This window comes from Amblyraja radiata, chromosome 4, assembly GCF_010909765.2.
Source record: "Amblyraja radiata isolate CabotCenter1 chromosome 4, sAmbRad1.1.pri, whole genome shotgun sequence".
Classification (NCBI taxonomy): Eukaryota; Metazoa; Chordata; class Chondrichthyes; order Rajiformes; family Rajidae; genus Amblyraja; species Amblyraja radiata.
Window position 1 is genome coordinate 95509374 of NC_045959.1, and position 25872 is coordinate 95535245.

Here is a 25872-nt window from a genome sequence, read left to right on the forward strand (position 1 = left end):
ACTTTTAAGTTTGATTTTTTTTTTGTATGCATTGTTTACCAATATGTATTTGGTTAAATTTGAACCTGCAAGGTTCAGTCATTCTTTTTGAATTTATGAGCCCATTTGAAACTCGCTCTTTTTGATATGTGTCGGGCATATATTTTGTACACACATTGTCAGGAGTCCTTCTGCACTCCCCTCTGGGATAGTAATTAATATTCAGTTGTAAAACTTTTCAGTAGTCAAACATAAAGTAAACAGTAGACTGCTTGTTGATATTTTTGTGGGAGTGATAATGCTGCTTGCTTAGAGCTTGCTTGTGAAGCTTACTGAAGATTATTGTAAAAGCAAATAAGATTGGACAGTGAGAAAACAAATGTGAATATCCAACAAAAGGCAGTTGGAGCACTAAAGGTTAATTTAATGATCTTCGATTTTGGAAAATGCCACTGCTTGGGCTTCAGCATTTCAACGAGGCTCTCTGTGGTGACAGATTCATATGTACACAAAGCAGCAGAAATGTATTCTATTTGTTATTTCCTGACTGCAATGAATATTAGTAGTATAATTATGCTTGGAATTAAATTTGGGATCAATTTTATTTATTAATTAACAGTATAAAAATTGCTGTCATGTTATTTGTGGAGCCAGAGATGCAATGAAAGATGATATCTGTGGTCTCATCCTTTCCACTTGTTTAGGATTGTCAGGATGAGGAATGTCAGCATTATGAAAGCTCAGCTCTGCTCTTGGTGTGATAAAACGCTTCAGAAACAAGCTAACTCCATGTGTGCAACTGCAGTTTATTTCCACACTTTTTTTGTGCTTTGATGTCAGAAATTAATTTATTTTCAGTGTGTACATTTAATCCAGTCATACTTCCACAAGCCCAGACATAATGCGTGTTGAAATTTGTGTTGTTTAACAACTGCATGTTAAAATCATGAATCCGTTCCAGCCTCCCCCGTGAGGTTTTAAACAGTCAACAGACTGTAAAGAATAAATAATAAAAAAGTATTGATTATTTTGATGATGGTGAGATTCAATTAAGTATTAATTTTGCCCTCCAGTGGACCTATCAAGTTATTCAAAGGGGGAATTTGCTGCAGCACAAGCATTTGGACTGCATCAGTCTTTAAAAGAGGAAAATCTGTTTACCTCTTTGAAGACCAGCACATTGATGCACGGAGTCCAATATTTAAGTGCTGTGCAAATTAAGCCCCGATGACAGTGACATTGTTTGCAGCGATATTAGTATTGACTAAAGGAGTGCATTTGATGACAGCTTAAACTATTTTTATTGATTAACATTTTCATAGATTATCATGTGTCATATCAAATACAATTTTCCGAAATGAATATATTAAAAACCCACAGGCATTCATCGACCAATGTGGTGAGTGGATACAGAACACTAGTATACAATGAATGCTAGTCACCTGTTCTTCACTTAGAACCATTTAGGCACAAACTTTGCAATAAATATGTGAGGGGTAGCTCTGGGAGTTCAGTACTTCCCAGTATTCATCAGCGGAGGTTTTCTAGAGCAGCTGTAGCCATCAAAGGTAAATGTCATACAGTTTAATAGCAGGCTGTTTACCCTTTCCTTGCCTGCCTTTTCCTGTCAGAGGTCAAACAATAATCAAGAAAAGAGAACTCGAAAAGTTAATACTTTTGTTAGATCTCCACAGAAGTGATCAGAAATCATTAAATTCATCTTGTACTAACTAGTGGAATTATTAATTGATTGAATTTATACAGATGACATGTAAAACAAAATCTTAGAACTGGGTTTTTATTGTAAATTACATTTTATTTGCAGCCTTTCTTAGAGTCAATGATGCAGAGAATACATGTACAGAGGGAAAACTTTTTTAAATCATTTTGACTGGCTATGACATGAGCAGTAAGTGCATCTGATGATAGACATGAACTGCACAATTATTGAAGACATAAATGGACAAAATAAAAATGTTGGGCAGCCTGCCTTACACTACCATGTTTTCTTTAATCAGCTTTTCATGAAAAGGAGTATTTTGACAAAGCATAGTAAAATCCTTGCATGCTAGTAGATCTTTAATAGGGCGGAGAGTAATGGAAAACTCATTGAATCTATAATAGCTCCTCACTTGACTGCAGCTAGCAATAGCAGCTGGAGCTGCCTGGGACTTAGATAAGAGGAGAGTATACGCCAAAGCTAACCTTGTTTCACTCAATTTTCTTTCCCAGGATCCTATGATTTCTGGACAGCAACTCAGCAAACCCTTGCTGTCCCTACGAGCTGAAATGAATGCAGAATCGAGAGGTGAGGACAAGACGGCCACTTCAGACAATGAGCTAAATGAGTCTCTGGTTGTGCCTGTGGAATTAAATGACAGCGAGGACACTCCCAGCAAGCTCTTCGGTGAGTTTGTTTTGAATACTCCTATTCTGTGAAAAGGATATGTCTTTCTTTCAGTTTAGTGCTGAGGGCAAGTGGACCAAATCCTACAGTATGGTTCAGTATTTGATTTTCATTTTAGTGCAAATCAAATTCATGTTAGATTCCCTCTCAAAATCCAGTTTTTTATCGATACCTTCTCATCCCCCACCTTGCCCAAAAAATTCATGAACCATCTGAAAATTGTTAACTTTTTTTACCAGACTTGTAAACATAAGCCAGATATTGCCTGCACAGACTTGAGATTTGATCTTGTGATTCTAAAGGGGGAACTATCTGAGTAACATTAGCATATTTTAGTCCATCAATTTTACCCTGGTGACTATCTGATGCTATATTTTGAGAACATTATGTGCAATGTTAGAATTATATCTTTGATACCTCTTGCACCGTCTTTCATTCTACTATTTTTAAATGCTTCCGAGCTGTTACTTTCTCCTCTTCTTTACGCTGGGTTTGTTATTTTAAGCAATACTGTAATGATGTGCTTTTAAAAAAAAAAATTGCACCAATTTCTCAAATATATTAATGATTTTGTAATTTCCCTGTCATTTGCGAGCGATTCAGAGTGAAACTTGATTTTGCATTATTGACACTGAATGTAGGTTCAAGTCCCTCTGTTCAAAATATGGAGTGATTGGGTTGATGCACAATTGTTGATAGGAGTTGTTAAGTTAATTAATTTAATATCTTTAAACAACAACAGAAAATCTGTAATAGTGCACCTTGCCCTGTTTTGGTAAGTTATGTAATTTTTTGAGGTCATAACTCTTAAGCAAGTACAAGGATCAAGGAATTTATACAACTTTACTGTTACTTTGAACTTCCGCATTATATTGTTGAAGATCGCTGGATATACATTTTCTGTACAATGCAAGAAAAAATAATTTGAAAAAAAATCAATCTGTACTGATTTTCATGTGGTTAAAACAGTTGAATTTCTATTGTTGTATTCTTGTCAGAAATGAATAAATCTAGATTATTTAATGCTGTCAGAATCTGGAAATTTCTTTGATTAAAAACCCTGCTGTTATATGATTTGAGATTAATAATAGATCATACAGCTATGCATCAAGAGAAGCATGTGAACATTTGAGAGCAGCCAGTTTAAAAAAAAACTCATTTTTATCCTTGTCCACCTGGTGGTCATGTTTTATTTCGATGCATTGATCATGAGATTCAGACTCAAATTTGTGGATGGCTTTGCAAAGCTCAAATTTAATAAGATCCATTTGGGTTTTTCCAGTACTAGAAATAAAGGTTGGTGGAAAAACTTCAGGAAGGCAAAGTGACAAGAGAGAGATCTGAGTAAAGTGTCATGCTGTGAAGTTAATAATTTTTTCAGTATATCCAAAGGCATGAATATCATAAGAATAGTTATAGTAGCAAACAAAATTCAACCCATCTGATCGTCCTTAATAACCAGGATAGTTTATGTTTAAATGATTGTTTCAGTTATATAATTTGTACTTTCAGCATTGGACTAATAAATCCAATGTTATGAAACAATAGACATCTTTCATTCTGCTATTTTTAAGTTTTTACTCTCTATGCTCTGGATATGTCTTATTATTTCAAACAACAAGCTTTCTACCATCAACCCTTCTGTTGTGTTGTTGAAAAATTCTATGTATTGGAAAGTTACAAGGATTTATTTGCAAATGGCTAAGTCATAAATGTAATAGAGCAATGAATTGAAAGTCTAGATTTGGAATAATTATCATTTAACCAATTATACATTAAAACATGTGATGCATAAAAAAGACTGATAACTGGTGCCTAATGTAATACGGAGGCACAAAAGGCTACAGATGCTGGAATCTTAAGCAAAAAACAAACTGCCGGAGGAATTAAATGAGTCAGGCAGCATCTGTGGAAGTGAGTGGTTAATGCCGTTTCAGTACTGGACCCTTCAAACTGGAGAAAGGTCCCGCCCCAAAGTATTTTCTGTCCATTTCCTTCCACAGATGATACCTGATCCACTGAGTTCCTCCAGTAGTTTGTGTTTTTGCCTAATGTAATACATCTGCTGTGTTTTTGGTGATCACATGAATTAGGTGACTGTTTCCTGTTCAGAGTTTCCTGGTCTAAAAATTATATGTAAAAATGTAACTCAGGACCATGATAAACTGTTTCTATCTTTACATTATTATACAAAGCTGAGCTTGTGTTTTGGAATTATACTTTATTATCTTTAAATTAAGAAATATTGCTAAGATTCGAATGCACGATTAGTGTGCAACTAGGTATGAAAATAAAGTAACGATTTCTGTTATTTTAGAATTGACAACATTAAGTATTGATAGGCTTAATTTATCACTTCATGAGGGGAATAGATTATTTGGCATTTTTGCTTTTGTTTTGCCTTTGTACAGACTCCAGATGTGGATAAGCCCATTTGGCCCAAATCTCAACCTTATCCCCTGGCACCCATCCTTTTACAACAATCCTTTCCAGCAATTTTAGTTTAATCTAGAGATACAGCATGGAAGTAGACCCTTTGGCCCACCGTCCACACCAACCATAGATCAGCCATTCGCACTAGCTCCATGTTACCCTACTTTTGCATCCATTCCCTGTACTTTAGGAGGAATATATAGCGGCCAGTTAACCTATGAACACACATATCTTTGGGATATGGGAGTAAACCTGAGTACATGAAAGAAACCCATGCGGTCACATAGACAGCACCCGAGGTCAGGATTGAATCTGGGTCTCTTGTGCTGTGCAGCCTTAACTGCCACACCATTGTGTTGCCCCTGTATTGAACCAACTTATGGAATCCTTTAATAATGTATTCTTTTTGGTTGAAAAATTATTTTCGAAAACAAATTTAAATACCTAATTTTATGTTGAAACTTTCTCTTTGCTACATGTATATGTTGGTGAAGAAAGGTTGTATATCCCAAAAAGTTGAATGATAGAACATTTTAGATTGTTTCAGAACATAGAACCTTAATCCTATTCAGCCTGCAGTGCCTATGTGAGGCTGTGAGGAGGATGCTAGGAGGCTGCAAGGTGACTTGGATAGGTTGGGTGAGTGGGCAAATGCATGACCGATACAGTATAATGTGGATAAATGTGAGGTTATCCACTTTGGTGGCAAGAACAGGAAAGTAGACTATTATCTGAATGGTGGCCGATTAGGAAAAGGGGAGATGCAACGAGACCTGGGTGTCATGGTACACCAGTCATTGAAAGTAGGCATACAGTTGCAGCAGGCAGTGAAGAAAGCGAATGGTATGATAGCATTCATAGTAAAAGGATTTGAGTATAGGAGCAGGGAGGTTCTACTGCAGTTGTACAGGGCCTTGGTGAGACCACACCTGGAGTATTGCGTACAGTTTTGGTCTCCTAATCTGAGGAAAGACATTCTTGCCATAGAGGGAGTACAGAGAAGGTTCACCAGACTGATTCCTGGGATGGCAGGACTTTCATACGAAGACAGACTGGATATACTCGGCTTGTACTCGCTAGAATTTAGAAGATTGAGGGGGGATCTTATAGAAACTTACAAAATTCTTAAGGGGTATGACAGGCTAGATGCAGGAAGATTGTTCCCGATGTTGGGGAAGTCCAGAACAAGGGGTCACAGTTTAAGGATAAGGGGGAAGTCTTTTAGGACTGAGATGAGAAAAACATTTTTCACACAGAGAGTGGTGAATCTCTGGAATTCTCTGCCACAGAAGGTAGTTGAGGCCAGTTCATTGGCTACATTTAAGAGGGAGTTAGATGTGGCCCTTGTGGCTAAATTTATCAGGGGGTATGGAGAGAAGGCAGGTACAGGATACAGGGTTGGATGATCAGCCATGATCATATTGAATGGCAGTGCAAGCTCGAAGGGCTGAATGGCCTACTCCTGCACCTATTTTCTATGTTTCTATGTCTATGTGGTTATCTGAAAGGGCTGTTGAGTTTGCCTATTTTTTACCTAATTAATTAATTATGAATTATTTTAAATTAATTTTTACTTTATCTTTTCAGCAACGATTTTAAATGTATTCCCTATTATTTTCAATGCAAATTACTCCTCCCCCCCCATTTATTTTCAAAGCACATGGATGGTGAAATTAAAGTTCAACTATAGCCCATACCAGATGATAGCAAAACAACAGGCTAGTTTTCTACCTGCCCTGATCATTCTTCAATTGGGATACAGAAAAATACATTGTATAATCTGATAACTTTACTGGCAGCAAACATAACTGATATAAGGTTGAACCTACGATTTGTTTAAACATTTTTTGTACACATCTTCATTTTAATCCAGCGGAATAAAGGGTTAATTCTAGTACTATTGCGAAGTCATTATTTAGCAACTTTGCCAAAGTCATTACCTTCGGGTGCTTTAGGTTTGTGTGAGCTGAACCGAATGCTGTGTGTTTCCATATGAATTTTTCACAGAAGCATTGTAAATTTGGGTATATCATCTACTGTAAATAGCTTCAACATTCAATATTGAGTTGATAGCTAGCAGCAATTTTTCACTTTTTATCCCACCTTAGAATGAATTAATTCTTGACGGATGGTTGTGTTCATGAGACGAGAGAAAACATGTGAGGTGCTGACAACTGTTAAGGATTTAATGGATATCGCAGTGATAATGTTAGATTAGAAATAAAAAATCTTAATCTTGTATAACAGTTTTGAATTGAAGAATATCTATTCAGTAAGAATCCTGCTGGTAGTAAACAACGTGAATTTAGATCCTGCCTGAACAATTGCATTTGAGGAAGTGACAATCAATGTGGAACACCTAATGATGACTTGCTGAAGATTTTTGAACAGGACAAACTTAAAAATAAACTCTGTTGCCTGAATTCAGGGTAGTTCCTGAAATGGATAAAACAATGATTTCAGCAGGAAAGAGCTCATGTTTTGCAGCAGCTCAGGTAACGCCTAATATTTTGCTACCAATTCAGAACATGCTTTTATAATGTTGGGACGTGCAGCAGCCAATTTGTGCATGTAAGGTGTCTACCAAGGTGTTGATGATTAGGTTAATGAGGTCATTTTGAGTGGCTACGGAGCACTGTGCATCTGAAGACGGGTCCTGACCCGAAATGTCATCCATCTGTGGCTTTCAGACTTACTGCCTGATCTGCGGAATTACTCCAGCACTTTGTTTTATCAGCATTGAGTATTTTTTGTACGGTTATAACAAGATGTGGTTGAGTAATGCTGATTGAGACTTGCTGATGGGACCAGTTTTGAATTTTCACAATCGATTTGTAATCTAAGAAATAGTTTAATTGAATAAAAGAATTCAGCAGTTACAAAAAAAAACCGTTGCAAGAGAACTACCTAATCTTGAAAAATACTGTTAAATCAGAGAAAACATCTCGGGCTTCGTCAAATTCAAGCCGACATGAATCTACTTACTCATTAGATGTTTGGGGACCAGTGGTAACCCAGTGACTGATTCTCTGATACAGAGAAACTAAATTAAGAAAGTTTCCTATAGACACATGGCTGCCTCTGTTCAGATGTTGTGTTTTTTTCTTTAGAACTGGAAATAACAAAAATTTGCAATCTTGATTTGATTTTCAGGGACATGACTTAGTAAATATAGAATCAAAATTATTTTCAAAATCAAACAGCTAAAATTACTAGTGAGATTTATTCTGAAACAGCTCATGGAGATATTTTAATAATCTGTTGTATAAATTGGTATTGAACTAAAATGTACCAGTTTCCAATAATTCAGAGCTAATATATATTTAAACCCTTTAACCTAACTCTCTTGTGGTCAAATTATTTAGCTATCTGTGTCCTAACTTGTATCAATTCTGTTCCATATTATCCCTTTGCGCAAAGACGTAAGATACCATCTTTTTAAATAATGGCTTGATTTGAAATTACCCCTTATTGTTCATATTCCTCCATATACTTACCGCTCTCCATCTCTTCCAGCCGTACAACACTAAGATTTCATCAAACCTCAAATTCTGTATTTTAGAAACTTCTATGACTTTAATTACTTCACAATTGACGCTTGTGGCATGAACAGCCAGAGCTCTCACTGAAATTCCCTCCCTGAATATTTCAGTTTCACTGCATCTCTTTCTTCGTTTTGAAACCTATAGCATTGGTCCTGAAAAGCCACAAGCATTGATCAACCTAGTGAACCTACATTCTATTATTTCCTTATGTGACTCTACATCAATTATTTTTAATCTTTCTGGAACGCCTTGTGGCATCAGCAATGGTAAAGGCGCTTCATAAATTGAATCTTTGAATCATAACATCATTAATATGTTCTTCTTCAGCTTTATTAGTTCCCTCTTTTGCTGCTGCGACACGGTGAAATTAATGATTCCTTTTGGTATAGCTGGAAAACCGTTAAGCCGTTGTGCGAAATGGTGCAGCAGATTATGAAATACCTGAATTCTACTGCAGTGGGCTTAGTGATTAACTTTTGCCTGTGAGTTATCTAGCCAAAATATTTATGTCACAGATGCCTGGCCATTTATCTATTGCAGTGCATAGATCCTACCACTGGAGGCCTGTAGTGAACTATGTAAAGAATACCTTTAAATCAGAATCCTTCAGTAACAATTTAATTTCACTGCGTAAGTATTATGCTTTAAACAGTAATCTGTTTTGTACATCCTGACTTCCTAAAGGGACCATTCCAAATTTGATTTGTTTCAAATTTGTCCAGCCCTGAATTATCAATGTGTGTTATGCTTGAAAATGAGTTAATTTTTTGACATATTTTCCTCTGGATGTAGATCCACCAACTAAGCTAATCCTTTTTGCTTTTATATGAAAAGGACTGATGAACTTTATTGAACGATTGATAAACCATGTGATAAATCTGCTCCCGTAATATTGTTGTGTAGTGCCACATAAAATGTTCCATGAGCATAACTGGCACTCCTGTTGATCATACAGATAATAGACACAAAATGCTGGAATAACTTAGCGGGTCAGGCAGCATCCCTGGATAGAAGGAATGGGTGATGTTTCGAGTTGAGACCCTTCTTCAGACCCGAACGTCACCCATTCCTTTTTATCCAGAGATGCTGCCTGTCCCGCTGAATTACTCCAGCATTTTGTGTCTACGGTGTAAACCAGCATCTGCAGTTCCTTCCTGATCATGTATTACAAGAGATGACTTGTATTTGTGAATGAACAGTGTTGCATCAAAGTCTAAAGGTAACAGAAATTTGGAGGATAACGATTATCCAGAGCAAGACCATAATAACAACAGTAGATGTCAACAAACTCTAAAATTGGGGTGTAAAGGACAAATAGCTGAGCCTAGACAAGAGGAAGTGCATTTAAGTAATATAATTAATTAGGCCACCTACTGCTTGGAAAATAAAAGACTAATGGGGCTAGAGGCACAGATTAACAACCATTAAAAGTAGCAATGCAACTTCAAACATAAAGTAAAATGACAGCATTCAGGTTCATTTTAGACTACAAGAACTCCAAACAGAGGTTACATTAAATTAGTATAGAAGTTTGAGTGGGACTACATTTAGATTTCTGTAAATTGTTCTGCTCTCCATGTTACAATAACTATATTGAAGCACGTTCAAAGTCCACAACTCTAAACTATCAATGTTAATAAGCATAGATAGATCTGGTAATGAATAGCCTTTTTATGCTATACATCTGATTTTATTGTCTGATGGAAAGATTCCTTTTGGAAAAGATATTGATCTCAAACTTTGCCTGCTCTCCCTGGTGGATGGACAAAATATCGAGGTACTATTTTAGTCAACCATTGATCACTAAGATCATCTAGTCATTGTATTTACGTTTCTGAAGCCTTCCCATGCACAACACAGCTGTCATATGTCGCACAGTGCAGCACAAATTACTATCCAAGTGTATTTGGTTGGAATCAAAGCACATTCCTGATGTGATTTAAAATGCACGGCAAAAATGCTCATTATTTTTCTCATAAATCCATGGCATTATGACAAATGCACAATTGCACAGAATATATAGCACAGAAGATGACTATTCTGCTTAACAAGTCCATATTCATGTTCATACTGCACTTGAGAGGCCACTTACATTTCCTCTGTTAGGTAGGTTTCTTTGTATGGTATTACAATACTTCTGAGCAAATAAACATCCTTTATTGAAGGCACAGGTTCATATAAGTAGTAGTATTGGGCACAATAATGTATCAAAGCCATACTTCATGGAACATTCATTACTTCAAATTACACCATCCATCACACTTGCCTAACACTTGTCTGCAAAGCCTCCTCCTAAACATCATGCCGACTTAGCCTTTTCTTCATTTCTCATCTGTTTGCCTTCAGTACCACGTAATTTCAAATTCCTTATCCTTACTAATCGTTGGCCAAAGCAGTGATTTTTTTAAATTTCCCTTTTGATTCATTGGTGTTCATCTTATATTGATTATATTGGTATTCAATCCTGAGGGATGAAGAGGTGAGTCAGTGTCTGTCACTTATTTTGCCTTAAATTTTATTTCCTTATGGCCGATCAAAAATTGAAGCTAATCATGGGGTGGTCATTCTGATAGGGCAAACCACAACGTTTGCAAGTGGAAGAACAGCAAGAAAAGAGCTGGAAATAATAATATAGATCCTAAAGTCTTGAATCAGAAAGTTAGTGTCAGATCTATTCCAGAAAATATGCCATCAACATATAATAAACTGCACTCAGTAATTGCAAAACCAGGCAGCTTTGCCCTGACTGCTCATTCATTTAATGTGGTGTCCAGACAGTGGTTCTGGTCAGTACATTGGCCAGACACAACTGCAGAAGTCTGGCGTTCTTAATTTAAAAAAAAATGTTAAAGCTATTTTGTCCTACATTTGTTCAGATCATTTTTAGGATGTGCATGTTGCTGAGCAAGGCCAATACCCATAAGTGCCCTGCAGCAGATGGTGCTTAATATCTGTATTGAAACGTTGTCATCTGTCTGAAGACTATACTTTCACAGTTTGGTTGGCGAATTCCACCATTAGATCCTTTGATGGTGAAGGAATGGCTACATATTTCCAAGTCAGAATGTTGTACTACATGGAAGGAAACCTGAGGTGACAGTGTTCTTGTCCTCCTTGGTGATTCACAAGTGCAGTTAGAGAGGCTTGGTGAGTTAAATTTTGTATGCAGTACATACAGCAGCCATGTGGTTGCATGAAAATTTAGGTTGGTGGATGAGACGTACTCAAGCAAGAATGGTTGCTGCTGAGTCTTTTTACTGCTATTGGTACCATGGACTATATATTGTAGAAGGTGAAAGGACTTGGGGGGAGTGATGGGGTAAGTTTCTATCCTGCTCTGGTAAATAGATTTTTTATGGATGATGCAGTTAAATTTATGGGTTTTGATGGCCTCCAGAAATTGATGTTGACAGATTTGACAATAGTAAATAGGGCGGCACGGTGGCGCAGCAGTGTAGTTGCTTCCGACAGCACTTGCAGCGCCGGAGACCCGGGTTTGATCCCAACTACGGGTGCTGTCTGTACAGAGTTTGTACATTCTCCCTGTGATCTTGTGCGGGTTTCCTCCCACATTCCAAAGACGTACAGGTTTGTGGGTTATTTGGCTTGGTATAAGTGTAAAATTGTCTCTAGTGTGTGTAGAAACATAGAAACATAGAAAATAGGTGCAGGAGTAACCCATTCGGCCCTTCGAGCCTGCACCGCCATTCAATATGATCATTGCTGATCATCCAACTCAGTATCCTGTACCCGCCTTCTCTCCATAACCCCTGATCCCTTTAGCCGCAAGGGACACATCTAACTCCCTCTTAAATGTAGCCAATGAACTGGCCTCAACTACCTTCTGTGGCAGAGAATTCCACAGATTCACCACTCTCTGTGTGAAAAATGTTTTTCTCATCTCAGTCCTAAAAGACTTCCCCCTTATCCTTAAACCCCTTGTTCTGGACTTCCCCGACATCGGGAACAATCTTCCTGCATCTAGCATGTCCAACCCCTTAAGAATTTTGTAAGTTTCCATAAGATCCCCCCTCAATCTTCTATATTTTAGCGAGTACAAGCCGAGTATATCCAGTCTTTCTTCATATGAAAGTCCTGCCATCCCAGGAAACAGTCTGGTGAACCTGTAGGAGAACGTTGTAGGAGAACGTTGATTAGTGGGGATTGCTGGTCGGTGTGGACTTAGTGGGCCGAAAGGCCTGTTTCCATGCTATCTCTAAACTAAACTAAAACTAAAGATGATTATAGGTGGTATTTTGGTTCTCCCTGGTTGGAGATGGTTACCGCCTGGCAGTAGGGTTGCATAAATATGAATTGCCTTTTAACAGCCCAAACTTGAATGTTGTTTAGATCTTACTGCATGCAAGCATGGGCTGTTTTAGTTTCTGTGAAATGACAAATGGTGTAGACATCAGTGACTATTCCTGCTTCCAATCTTATGGAAGAAAGGACATGATGAAACAGCGGATTAGACCTAGGCCATGAGGAAACCTATAGTGATATAATGCAGCAGAGAAGCTTAACTTTTGAGATTGGCAGATTCTTGATTAGTATGGATATCAGAGGTTATAGGGAGAAGGCAGGAGAATGGGAATGAGAGGAAATATAAGATATGATATAACATGCTCCTATAATGTATGAACATGAACCTGCAACAACCACAACCATATTCCTTCGTGCAAGGTATGGCACCAGCCAATGGTATGTACGCACTTTTTTTCAATTTTACCAAGGTTCATCGATGTAACTTGTTCAAACGCTGCTGATGTCAAAGGCAGTCACTTTCATCTAACCCCAGTAATTCAGCTTTTTCTGCCTTTTTTTCGACTAAGGCTCAACTGAGACCCAGAGGTTAAATGAGGACGTTATTGTAGAATAGGTGCCACTTGATAGAATTTTCAGTGACATTTTCCAACACTTAACTGATGATTGAGAGGAAATTAGCAGTAATTAGAGGGATCCAATTTGTTCTGTTTTATGTGGACAAGGTGGACTAGGACAATTTTGGACATTGTTCGGTAAATCAAGTATCAAGTATCCTTTATTGTCATTCAGAACTTTCAGTCTGAACGAAATTTCGTGCCTTGCAGTCATAACACAGAACAAAATAACAAAAACACTCAATAAACACAGATTTACCATCCACCACAGTGAGTCCACCAGGCACCTCCTCACTGTGATGGAAGGCAAAAGTCTTAAAGTCCTTGTCTCTTCCCTCCTTGTTCTCCCTCTGCGTTGAGGCGATCCAGGCTTCCGATGTTGTGACCCCGCCGGGTGATGGTAAGTCAGACCCGCGGCTGAATCCGAGCTCCGCGAACGGGCCGGTTCAAACTCCGCGGCCGGGGTGGTCGAAGCTGCTGAAGCTGCTGCCCTCTAGTCCAGCAGACGAAACTGTTGTTGCGGGAGCTCCGGAAAAACAGTTCACCAACCTGTGACCTGCGAGCTCCTGACGATGTCGTCCACTGGGCCCGCAGCCGAGGCTCCGAAGTCGGATCGCCGCCGCCGGAACACCGCCACAGCCCCGAAGTCGGGTCGTTGCCGCCGGAACACCACCACAGCCCGAAGTCGGGTCGCCGCCCCCGGAACGCCGCCACAGCACCGAAGTCGGGTCGCCGCCGCCGCAGCTCCGCCACAGCCCCGAAGTCGGGTCACCGCTGCCGGATTGCCGCCACAGCCCCGAAGTCGGGTCGCTGACGCCGGAACGCCACCACAGCCCCGAAGTCGGCCAGCCTCGCGATGGTAAGTCCTGGCTGGCTCTGCCTCTGGAGCCTCGAGGTCGGTCCCAGTTGGAGGCCTCAGCGCAGGCGGAGACGGGGGATACGACAAGAAAAGGTCGCATCCCCCGGAAGAAAGAGACCAAAAACATGTTTCTCCCACCCTCCCACACACACATACACAACCTAATAAACCAAAATTAACTAAAACAGGACAAAAGAAAACAAAAAAAAAAGTAAAAACAGACGGACTGCAGGTGAGCCGCAGCTGCTAGGGCAGCGTCGCCACTTCCGGCAAATGCTGTTTTGTAACTGTATAGGAGCGGCTTGCTCAGCGGCACAACCTGTTTTGGAGCAGTTATTGTGTTATCAAGTTATTGAGATGCTGGATTCTAGAGTGAAACACAAAGTGGTGGTGTAGCTCAGTGGGTCAGGCAGCATTTCCAGAAGGCATGGAATAGGCAACATTTCTGGTAGGGCCTATAGAGACCACTCCCTCCACAACTCCTTGGTTCACTCATCCCTTCCAGACATCCTCTTCCTTCCCAGGCACTTTCACCTGCATCCGCCGGAGATGTAATGTCTGGCCCTACACCTTCTCCTTCACTTTCATCCAGCCCTTCCGGGTGAGACAGCGGCGCACGTGCCCCTCCTCTAACCTCATCTATTACATTCAGTTCTTTTGATATGTCCTCCTTTATGCCATTGAGACCAAGCATAGATTTGGCGACCATTTCACCGAGCACTTTCGCTCAGTCTGCCAAGGCCTGTTGAATCTTCTGGTTTTTAAACCATTTTAAAACCCCTTCATCTTCACATACCGACCTTTCTGGCCTGGCCCTCCTCAATTGCCAGAGTGAGGCCACGCGCAAAGTGGCGGAACAGCATCTTGTATTCCACTTGAGTACCTTAAAACCCAATGGTATGAACATTGAAATCTCCAATTTTAGAAAAAACCCGCTCCCTTCTTTCCTGTGCACCTCCCCACCCTGATATGCACCTGTTTCTTCAACTTCTTTCCACCATTATCCCTTCCTCTGGCTTTAACCTATCCTTTCTCCTTACCTGACACACTTTTGTTTCCTTTTCATCTCTTGCCATTGAACACCCATCTGTCGATGAAGTCCCCCTCCTCGCATCACTTGCCAGGCTTTGTTCTTCTCTCACCAGTCTTCCAGCTTTCTCCCCCTCCCCCTACTACAATTAGTCTGAAGAAGAATTGACTATCCCTGTCATCCAGAGATGCCGCGTAACCCACTGAGTTACTCCAGCACTGTGTTACAGATCAGATATTGCCTGGTCCAAAGGCCATTGTTGCATTCGGTGTTCTTGGCCATTTCTTGAAATGGAGCTGGGGATTCCCAGAGGAATCTATGAAGGATTAACCGCTTAACATCTTTGAATGAAAATGAATTTGTTAATGCTTTTGTCTTTCTTTTGCACTTGTAGTACTCTGTACTTATTGCAGATTGAATGTTCTTGATAAAAACATCTATTTTTTTTTTAATCCCCCGCCATCATTTATGTAGCAATGTTACAAAATTTTGAGATTTAAAAAATCAAGTCTGTAATTTATCCCATCAGATAAAGCATAAAAAGAAGTTTAATTTGACACCTAATTCACTTTCATATCTCAAGTATTTAAAAAGTTATGGCCATTTTCATACTCGGAAATTAGCATCTTGTTCCCTGTTGATTTTCTATGGACATAAAAGCTGTGATCGTGGACAGTCAAAAGCCCATAACCTTCTTAAAAATTAAGAGAACTGAATGAAATTTTCAGTTATCGTAGATTGAACCATTCTGAAACAAATATAAAATAATCTTACTTGGATGACCTGAAATTAAAGCATATAATTAGTTAGTTACCCAAGTGTAGCTAATTTCAAACTTCAATTACTAGATCTAAACATCTATCCATTTCTTAATAAATGATTAACATTTTTAAATAGCCTAAGTGTCCAAATAATATTCATAAATAATTCACAATAAAACATGATTTTTAAATCTCATTTACATTAATTGATAGGCCAAATGGAAGGAATTTAGTGTTCAATTGCTGTAAATTAAAGTCCATTTTAAATCAGCTTTCTAGTGGGATCCTGTGAACGCGCTGTTTTAGAACATTCACATTGCGGTAGATTTGTGCCCTCAAATGCCCAGAAAAATACTGCGGGATATAATGGGCCCAAAATGAGCTACTCGCAATATTAAACTTTGTATAAAGGGATCTTAAGAAGCCCTTTTTAATGTAAAAATAAGCAGCATACCTTCTATTATTTGTTCTATGCGACCCTGACAGCTGCCGGTGGTCGCGGGTTTAGAGATTGATTTTTAAACTACTATAACTATTATACGAGGCCTTTAAAACTAATAATAGCTTTTGCGACGGGGTCTTCCAGCGATTTTTCGTTAATAATTAACTAGGCTGAACATCTTCGATTTGAACAGCCTAGAGAAAATCGCGTTTTAAACCCGCCCCCCTCTAAATGGCACCAAAATCGCGCACACCCGCAGCGACAGATTTTCAGTGACGCTTCAGGTAGGCTTTGCAACATACCTAATTTATGGCTGCACAATAACATAGATGCTGATGGTCGTTCTCTCAGAGAGCATCACCTGGGAAATAATGAGGAATAACATAAAGAGAAAAGTAGGTTCCAAGATATTGGAAGCTTATGCCAGAGGCTTTATCATGGAACGTAGGAAGAGATATTTTTTATCTGTAGAGAGCCATAGATCTCCTTCAGTTCATTGTAACAATGCCCACTCCTTCCTTTTGTCCTGCGGATTGTTTTTTTTCTCATTTGACTGTCCCATTCCCTTTCCGGGCACAAGTGTACAAGGAACCTATTAAAATATATACTCAGAAGGCCTTGGGAGCAGCACCACACAGAAACTTTAAATTGTACCACAAACAATCTCCCTGATGTACTAGTGGCCAGATGATCTAGGGTAGTAGAAGAACTGAAGGAAATCCACATTAGGCAGGAAATGGTGTTGGGTGGACTGATGAGACTGAAGGCTGATAAATCCCCAGGGCCATCCCAGGGTACTTAAGGAAGTGGCTCTAGAAATCGTGGACGTATTGGTGATAATTTTCCAATGTTCTATAGATTCAGGATCAGTTCCTGTGGATTGGAGGGTAGCTAATGTTATCCCACTCTTTAAGAAGGGCGGCAGAGAGAAAACAGGGATCTGTAGATCAATTAGCCTGACATCGGTGGTGGGGAAGGTGCTGGAGTCAATAATAGAAGATGAAATAGCGGCACATTTGGATAGCAGTAGCAGGGTCAGTCTGAGTTAGCATGGATTTACAAAGGGGAAATCATGCTTGACTAATCTTCTGGAATTTTTTGAGAATGTTACCAGAATAATGGACAAGGGAGAGCCAGTGGATGTGGTGTATCTGGACTTTCAGAAAGCATTTGATAAGGTCCCACATAGTAGATTAGTGGGCAAAATCAGAGCACACGGTATTGTGGGTAGGGTGCTGACATGGATAGATAATTGGTTGGCAGACAGGAAACAAAGGGTAGGAATTAACAGGTCCATTTGAGAATGGCAGGCAGTGACTAGTGGGGTACCGCAATTAATGATTTGGATGAAGGGATTAAAAGTAACATTAGCAAATTTGCAGATGACATAAAGCTGGGTGACATTGTGAACTGTGAGGAGGATGCTATGAGGATGCTATGAGGATGCAGGGTGACTTGGACAGGTTGGGTGAATGGGCAGATGCATGGCAGATGCAGTTTAATGTGGATAAATGTGAGGTTATCCACTTTGTGGCAAAAACAGGAAGGCAGATTATTATCTAAATGGTGTCATGTTGGGAAAAGGGAAAGTACAACAGGATCTGGGGGTCCTGGTTCAACAGTCACTGAAAGTAGCCATGCAGGTACAGCAGGCAGTGAAGAAAGCGAATGTCATGTTGGCCTTCATAACACGAGGAGTTGAGTATAGGAGCAAAGAGCTCCTCCTGCAGTTGTACAGGGCTCTAGTGAGACCACACCTGGAGTATTGTTTGCAGTTTTGGTCTCCAAACTTGAGGAAGGACTTTCTTCCTATTGAGGGAGTGCAGCATAGGTTCACGAGGTTAATTCCCGGGATGGCGGGACTGTCATATGTTGATAGATTGGAGCGACTGGGCTTGTATACTCTGAAATTTAAAAGGATGAGACGGGATCTTATTGATACATATAAGATTATTAAGGGTTTGGACACACTAGAGGCAAGAAACCTTTTCACACAAAGTTGTGAATTTGTGAAATTCTCTGCCTCAGATGGCAGTGAAGGTTGGTTCTCTAGTTGCTTTCAAGAGAGAGTTAGATAGAGCTCTTAGGGATAGCGGAGTTAAGGGCATGTCCCACTTTCACGACCTAATTCACAACCTTTTTTACTCGTGGCCATTTTTCATCAGGCTAGAAAAACGGCCCAACCTACTTGATGCCACGAGTACCTATGACTAGCATCACGACCTCCTACGACCTCGTGACGACTATGCTGCGAGTATGAGTCAAGGGCAAACTCGGCAGAGGTCGTGAATTAGGTTGTGAAAGTGGGACAGGCCCTTTAAGGGATATGGAGAGGTGGCAGGAACAGGGTACTGATTGTGGATGATTAGGCATGATCACATTGAATGGCGGTGCTGGCTCGAAGGGCCGAATGGTCTACTGCTGCACCTATTGTCCATTGTCTAAAATACTGTTTAATTAATCACGTTCCTAATAGACCTAGCAATGATGTTTGACAGCCAGGACTCAGACTTCATCCTCATAACATTGCGCATTAGCAAAGTTCTCGACCATGTCACAGAACCTGTATGCACTGCTATCAATTTAATTGTGACAGACACATCACAATGAATGAGATTGACATTTCCTCTCCTGCAAGTAGTGAAGACACTTGAACCACACTGGTAGTTTTCTATATCAGATTTCATCATTTCATTATTGGTCTCACAATTTGCGTGCTATGTAAGGATGCTCTGGTTGCCTTCTGGATCATGAGCCTACCCGCCAGTAGGTAGCCATGCCCTCGTGCTTTGTCATGATCTTTCAAATGGAGAAGCTACATTGGACTATCACCAAATGAGAATGAAAAGATTGTTGTCAGGATACTGTGCATTAAAATATACCATGTTCAGTGTTTGGTCATGCATCAGCTGGAGTTTGAAGGAATAGAATGTGCTGCCATTCGACTTTTGTCATGTCACACCACGGAGTCAGAAATAAAGCTCATATGTGTTCACTGCTAGCTTGCCACTGCTGAGAGAGTGTAATGAAGTAAGTTTGTTTTTAAAGGAATGTTGTTTAACAAACATCCTTGTGCAACAGTAGACAGCAGTGTGAGAACATCTCCAGCATTAGCTGAATATATAAAGAAAGTTACCACATTCACCCTAGAAGCTCTTGGCAATGTGGTCATTACTGTGTCATGTGGTTGGAGTTGTGGTTTAAGCTGATCGCAGATTTCAGAGAGAATACTCTTACAAGGAATATGTTATTCCCTGCAGAAGTTCACATCTGCAAATTGCTCCCCAAGTATCCTGGATATGGCCTGCATAGATGACTCCCCTTTCTCCTTCTTCCAGTCATGCATTTTTCCAAGAGGAGTGCTCACAGATGCGATCCCACCTGGGAGCAATCCTGTTTACACAGAAACCTTGAATTGGAGATGAAATCCATCTGTCCTTGCACGCCTCTAAACATGGAGTTTGTGGATCTGAATCTCAAGTAAAATCGATTTACACGTGGAATCATGCAAATGACCAAAAGCAGTCAATCAAAACTAACAGGCTCTTATTTCTTTTAATAAAGTATATGAAGAGACCCTTGCTGGAGTTGAATACATTGACAGCCATGCAAGATTATAAGCTTATGTTAGCAGGTTTAGGTTTATTCTTGTCACGTGTACTGAAGTACAATGAAAAGCTTTGTTTTGCAAGCTAAGCGATCAAATCAGATAATACTATACATAAATACAATCAAGCCAAACTCAAGCACAATATATAGAGCAAAGGGAAAGATACAGAGTGCAGAATATAGTTCTCAGCATTGCAGCACAACAGTTCAAATTCCAAAGTGCACAATGGGTAGAGGTGAATCAGACGGTACCCTAGCCAATAGAAGGACTGTTCAGAAGCTGATCACAGAATGGAAGAAGCTGTCCCAGAATCTGGTGTGGTGCATGCTTTCATGCTTCTGTATTGTCTGACTGACGGAGGTGGGGAGAGGAAGGAATGACAAGGGTGTGACAAGTCTATATTGGCTGTTTTCCTGAGGCAGTGTGAAGTGTAGATGGGGTCAATGGTAGGGCAGCTGGTCTGATTGATGAACTGAGATACTGTACATCCACAAATCTCTGAATTTTCTTGCGGTTTTGGGCAGAGCTGTTTCTATACCAGTCTGTGATGCAACCTGACATTATGCTTTCTCTGGTGCATCTGTAGAAGGTTTGGAGTAATTGGAGACTTGCCAATTTCCCTCTGTCTCCTGAGGAAGTAGGTGAGCTGGTCTGCTGTCTTAAGGGCCTGACCCACTTGGCCGTCATTTGCGCCTCATTTACGCATCATATGTAAAATAGGTCGACGCGTCATGACGTGTGGGGTGTGCATGCGTTGCGCATGGTGAGGCGTGGAATCGCATGCGGTGGCGCGCGGTATCGCGCGGCGCTCCAGGATTTCGTAGAGTAACGAAATCCTTGCACGCCACGCACGCTGACACATTGGGTACGCACGCTGACGCATTGGGTACGCACGCTGACGCATTGGCATCGAACGCTGGCTTCCCGACGTCTCACGTGTATTGTGTGGTGACGCATTGTTACATCACCGTGCGTAACCATGCATCGTCGCACGCCGCAGGGTATTCTAATGATGTCACGCGCACCAGACAGCATGATGATGCATGATTTGCGCTCGACGTCGCGCGTAATGATGCGTTGACCTATTTTACATATGAGACCTGTCTGAAGAAAGGTTTCGACCTATCTTCAGTTTAAACCAGCATCTGCAATTCCTTTTCAAACCCTGATTGCTGATGGTCGGTGTTCTTCCTAAAACTCGCCTTATTGCAGGATCACTTAGTTCCGAGTGTCAATCGATCTCATTCAATCTTGAATATACACGACCTTTTAATGTTCACTATTCTAAAGGCTCACAACCCTCTCCTCATCTTGTTGCTTAATGGCCAGCTACTTGATGTGGGTCCATGATCTTCAGACCCTCCCAAACATTCCAGGATTTTTCAATTCGGAATAACATACTTTCGGTATCTACTCTGTTAAACCATCTAACAATTTTATGTTTCAAAGAGATAAACATTGTGTTACTGGTGTATTAGTCATGTGGAGAGATATGGGCAATGTATATAATTGATGATATTACAACATTATTCGGTTATCTCAATGAAGGTTTTCAACACATTTCTTCACCATACTCTTGTTCTAATATGGATGCAGAAAGCTGAGGTTTTGTGTTCAACACAAGTGATATATTCCAAAGAATTTCCCATCAATTTAAAATGCTCCTGTTTCATAATGTTTGATGTCAACTTCTGCAATTGGTGAACTATATTGGCTCCAAGCATTGACCTGGGAATAGCATTTGTATCCGGGTCATAGACTTGGTTTCTAACATAACTCATGACAAGCGGATACTCGAGGCTTCTGCTTCAAGGGCGATGACTGCACAGAAGCAGACGACATCGGAAAGAAATGCTTATTTATTGATTTATATTGTTTGGAATTTATGGTCCTCGAGAATTTTTTCAGCATTGTCACCTCATCAGTTATGTAACTCGGAGCATCAAGATCAATTAGAATCAGCTACCTGAAAGGAAGCATTCCATGCCATTATTTTGAAGAATTGGGGAAATATTACTGGTGCCCTAGTTAATCTTTATAACAATGGAATTCACAAAAAAAATCACTAGCCTCAGATGTGCAGTCTGGATGAGCTGTTCATAATCACCATTAGGCTACTCATAAAATCTGAAAAATCAAAGCGCTACAACTGGTGGAAGAGAGGAAATATCCCACGTGAATATCCTGGCCACCTTCTGATACAGAAGGAGAACATGAGTTGAAGTTTTACATGTTAGAAAACTGAAAACAAAAAGAAAGACATGGTAGGTCAGTCAGGATCACGGAGAGAAAAGTTGCTGATCATCAGGACTAGGATAACATAATGGTAAAATGAGCTTTAAGACACAATGATAGCTGGAAGATGAGAAAACTAAAGCAAAGCCAAGTGACAGGATGAAGAACAGGAGAGATTCAGTATAAAACGGAAGGAGGAGTTGAGTAAAGGGAGCAAGGAGGGAAAGTTCGATTGAATTGCGTTTATTTTAATGCAAGTGGCCTGACGGGAAGTGTGGACCTCAGGGTGTGGACAGGTACCTATGACTGGGGCATTGTGACCATTGTGGTAAATCTGGCCAATAGAGGGACCAGATTGGCAATTTAATATTCAGGGGTACAAATGCTACAGGAGAGTTGAGGTGGCGGCAAAACGAGAGGGAGTGTTGCTTTATTTAGTAAGACGAATGTCACAAGATATTACTGATGGTTCGTCCAGTGAGACTATATAAGTGGAGCTGAGAAATAAAAAGGGGTGTTCACCTTTTTGGGAGTGTACTACAAGCCCCCAAATTGTCAATGGGAATGAGAAGAACAAATAAGCCCAGAGATTGCAGGTTGCTGCAAGACTAATAAGTTTATCATAGTATGAGATTTTAAAATTCCACTGGGATTGTCATAGTGTCAAGGGCTTAGATGGGTTGGAATTTGTCAAAGGTGTTTATCAAATTTGGCGATAGTGGAGGGCCCTACAAAGCTTGATCTACTCTGAGGAAATTTGGAAGGGCAAGTCACTGAAGGATCTGTGGGCGAGGATTTTGGCACCAGTGGCCACTGTTTTATTAGCTTTAAAATAGTTAGAGATAAAGAAATGGATGGGCCCACGAGTTAAAATTCTGAATTGGGGTAAGGCCGAATTTGATAGTATTAGACAGGAACTTGCTAAAGTTGATTGGAGTAGGTTGTTTGCGGTAAAGCAACACCTGGTAAGTGGGATGCTTTTAAAAGTGTGATGACAAGAGTTCAGGGAATGTGTGCTCCTGTTAGAGTGAAGGGCAAGGCAGGTGGGAGTAAGGATACTTTGACGAGAGAAATGGAGGCTCTGGTCAGGAAAAAGAAGGAGACATAGGGACAGCTGGAATCAAGTGCATCTCTGGAGGAGCTTTGGGAACTGTCGAGCATACTTAAGAAGAAAATCAGGAGGGTATAAAAGGGGCAGGAGATGCTTCTAGCAGATAATGTTAAGGAAAATCCAAAGCGATTTTATAAGGGAAAGAGGTTAACTAGAGAGAGAATAGGGCCCTCAGAAACCAGAACTGTCATCTCTGTGTGGAGCCACAGGAGGTGAACAAGGTCCCCACTGTGTATTTTTCCTCTTTTTACAGTAGAGAAAGATATTAACACAGGAGAACTTGGGACAGTTAATAGAAATGTCGAGTACAGTTCACATTATGGTCGAGGAGGTGCTGAATGTCCTATGTCAATGTAGATACATCATCTGGACTGGATCATATATATGTACAGGACAGGGGGCGCTGTCCTGTGCGCGGCTGCCCTGCCAGCAGTTGTCTGTCTTTTCACCGTTTTATTTATATTTTTAGTTAGTTAAAGTGTTTTGTTTGGAGGTCTAGACTTTTTTGTGTTGGGGGGGGGGGAGAAGGGGGAAACTGCCTTTCAGGGTCCCTACCTGGTCGGAGAGGCAGCTTTTCTCCGGGCTGTAGCTTCGACCCGTCCTCGCGGCCTACCAGCGGGCCTGGAGCGGCGTTTCCTGTCGTGGACCGCCAAGAACCTCGGCTTCGGCGGCGGCACAGCGCTGGAGCGCTATCGTGGAGCGGGCGATGCCTTGCCTGGGTCGCCGCGCTGGAGCTCCGGTGAGCTGAGACCGCCGGGAACAACATCGCGGAGCTGCGGGACTGTGGAGCGGCCAGCTGCGCCGAACTTTACACCGGGAGCCTGGGATCTCGCGACGAGATCGGCAGTTGTGGAGCTCTATCCGGCACGGCCTTGTCGGCTTCGGAAGCCGCGGCCTCCAGTACGGAGGCGGCCGTTCCAGGGTTCCCATGCCGCTGTGAGGACTCTCCCGACGCCGGAGCACCACCACCCGGCGAGAACGGCCAGGAACATCGGGCCTCCGTAGAGGCAACTGTGGAGGCCTCAATAGGCCCGACTATGGGTGAACTGGGGTTGGGGACTGGACTTTGTGCCTTCCCTCATGGTGGGAGCCATTGTGGGGGGATGTTCTTTGTCTTTAAGACTCTCATTGGTGTTATGTCTGTATTCTTTTTTTTGTGTGCTGCAAAATGGCAAAAAGCATTTCACTTCATTACACCTCGGTGTATGTGAATGTGACTAATAAAATACCTTTGAATACTTTGAATATTTTGAATGTAAGGACACTGTGGGAAACTAAAGAAGAAGGGTGCCCTGGCTGAGATATGTCATCGTTAGACATGGCTGAGATGCCAGAAGACTGGAGGGTGGCTCATGTTGTGCCTCTATTTAAGGAGGGCTGCAAGGAAAAGCCTGGGAACAATAGACTAGTGAGCCTAACATCTGTGGTAGGTAAGTTACTGGACAGTATTCTGAGGGATAAGATGTATATGCATTTAGATAGACAGGCTGTTTGAGGATCGTCAGCATGATTTTGTAGGTGGGAGATGGTGTCTGATGAATCTGAGTATTTCGAAGAAGTAACCAAAAATGTTGATAGACAATAGACAATAGGTGCAGGAGTAGGCCATTCGGCCTTTCGATTCAGCACCATCATTCAATGTGATCATGGCTGGTCATCCCCAATCAGTACCCCGTTCCTGCCTTCTCCCCATGTCCCCTGACTCCGCTATTTAAAGTTATCTCGCCCTATCTAGCTCTCTCTTGAACTGGCTTCCATCGCCCTCTGAGGCGGAGAATTCCACAGACTCACAACTCTCTGTGTGAAAAAGTGTTTCCTCATCTCCGTTCTAAATGGTTTACCCCTTATTCTTAAACTATGGCCCCTGGTTCTGGACTCCCTCAGCATTGGGAACATGTTTCCTGTCTCTAGCGTGTCCAAGCCCTTAATAATCTTATATGTTTCAATAAGATATCCTCTCATCCTTCTAAACTCCAGAGTATACAAGCCCAGCCACTCCATTCTCTCAGCATATGACAGTCCCGCCATCCCGGGAATTAACCTTATAAACCTACGCTGCACTCCCTCATATCCATAATGTCCTTCCTCAAACTTTAAGGGAACAAAACTGCACACAATACTCCAGGTGGGGTCTTACTTGGGCCCTATACAACTGTAGAAGGACCTTGATAAGGCAAAACCATAGACATTGTCTACATGGACTTCAGCAGGGCATTTGATAAGGATCTGCAAAGTAGGCTGCTCTGGAAAGTTAGATCCATGGAAAGATAACTGACTGGATAGGCAATTGGCTTTGTGGAAGGAAGCAGAAAACGATGGCGGAAGGTTGTATTTTGGACTGGAGGCCTGTGATTGGTGGTGTGCCTCAGGGATCGATGCTAGGCCCAATGATGTTTGTGGATTATATCAACAATTTGGATGAGAATATAGAAGGCATGATGAGTAAGTTTGCAGATGACACTAAAGTGGGTGGTTTAGTGTAGTTCAGAGATACAGTGCCTTGGGGCCCAACGAGTCCGCACCAACCAGTGATCCCTGTACACTAGCACTATCCTACACACTAGGGACAATTTACAATTT

General features: G+C 41.0%; 1 protein-coding gene across 1 annotated transcript in view; it reads left to right on the forward strand.

Moving 5' to 3' along the window:
* Positions 1-25872, forward strand: part of pou6f2 (POU class 6 homeobox 2) — a 473829-nt gene that overhangs the window by 14744 nt on the left and 433213 nt on the right. Inside the window, exon 2 of the mRNA XM_033019974.1 lies at positions 2212-2386. Within this exon, the coding sequence (XP_032875865.1) occupies positions 2212-2386 (175 nt within the window). The remainder of the gene's footprint in view (positions 1-2211; positions 2387-25872) is intronic.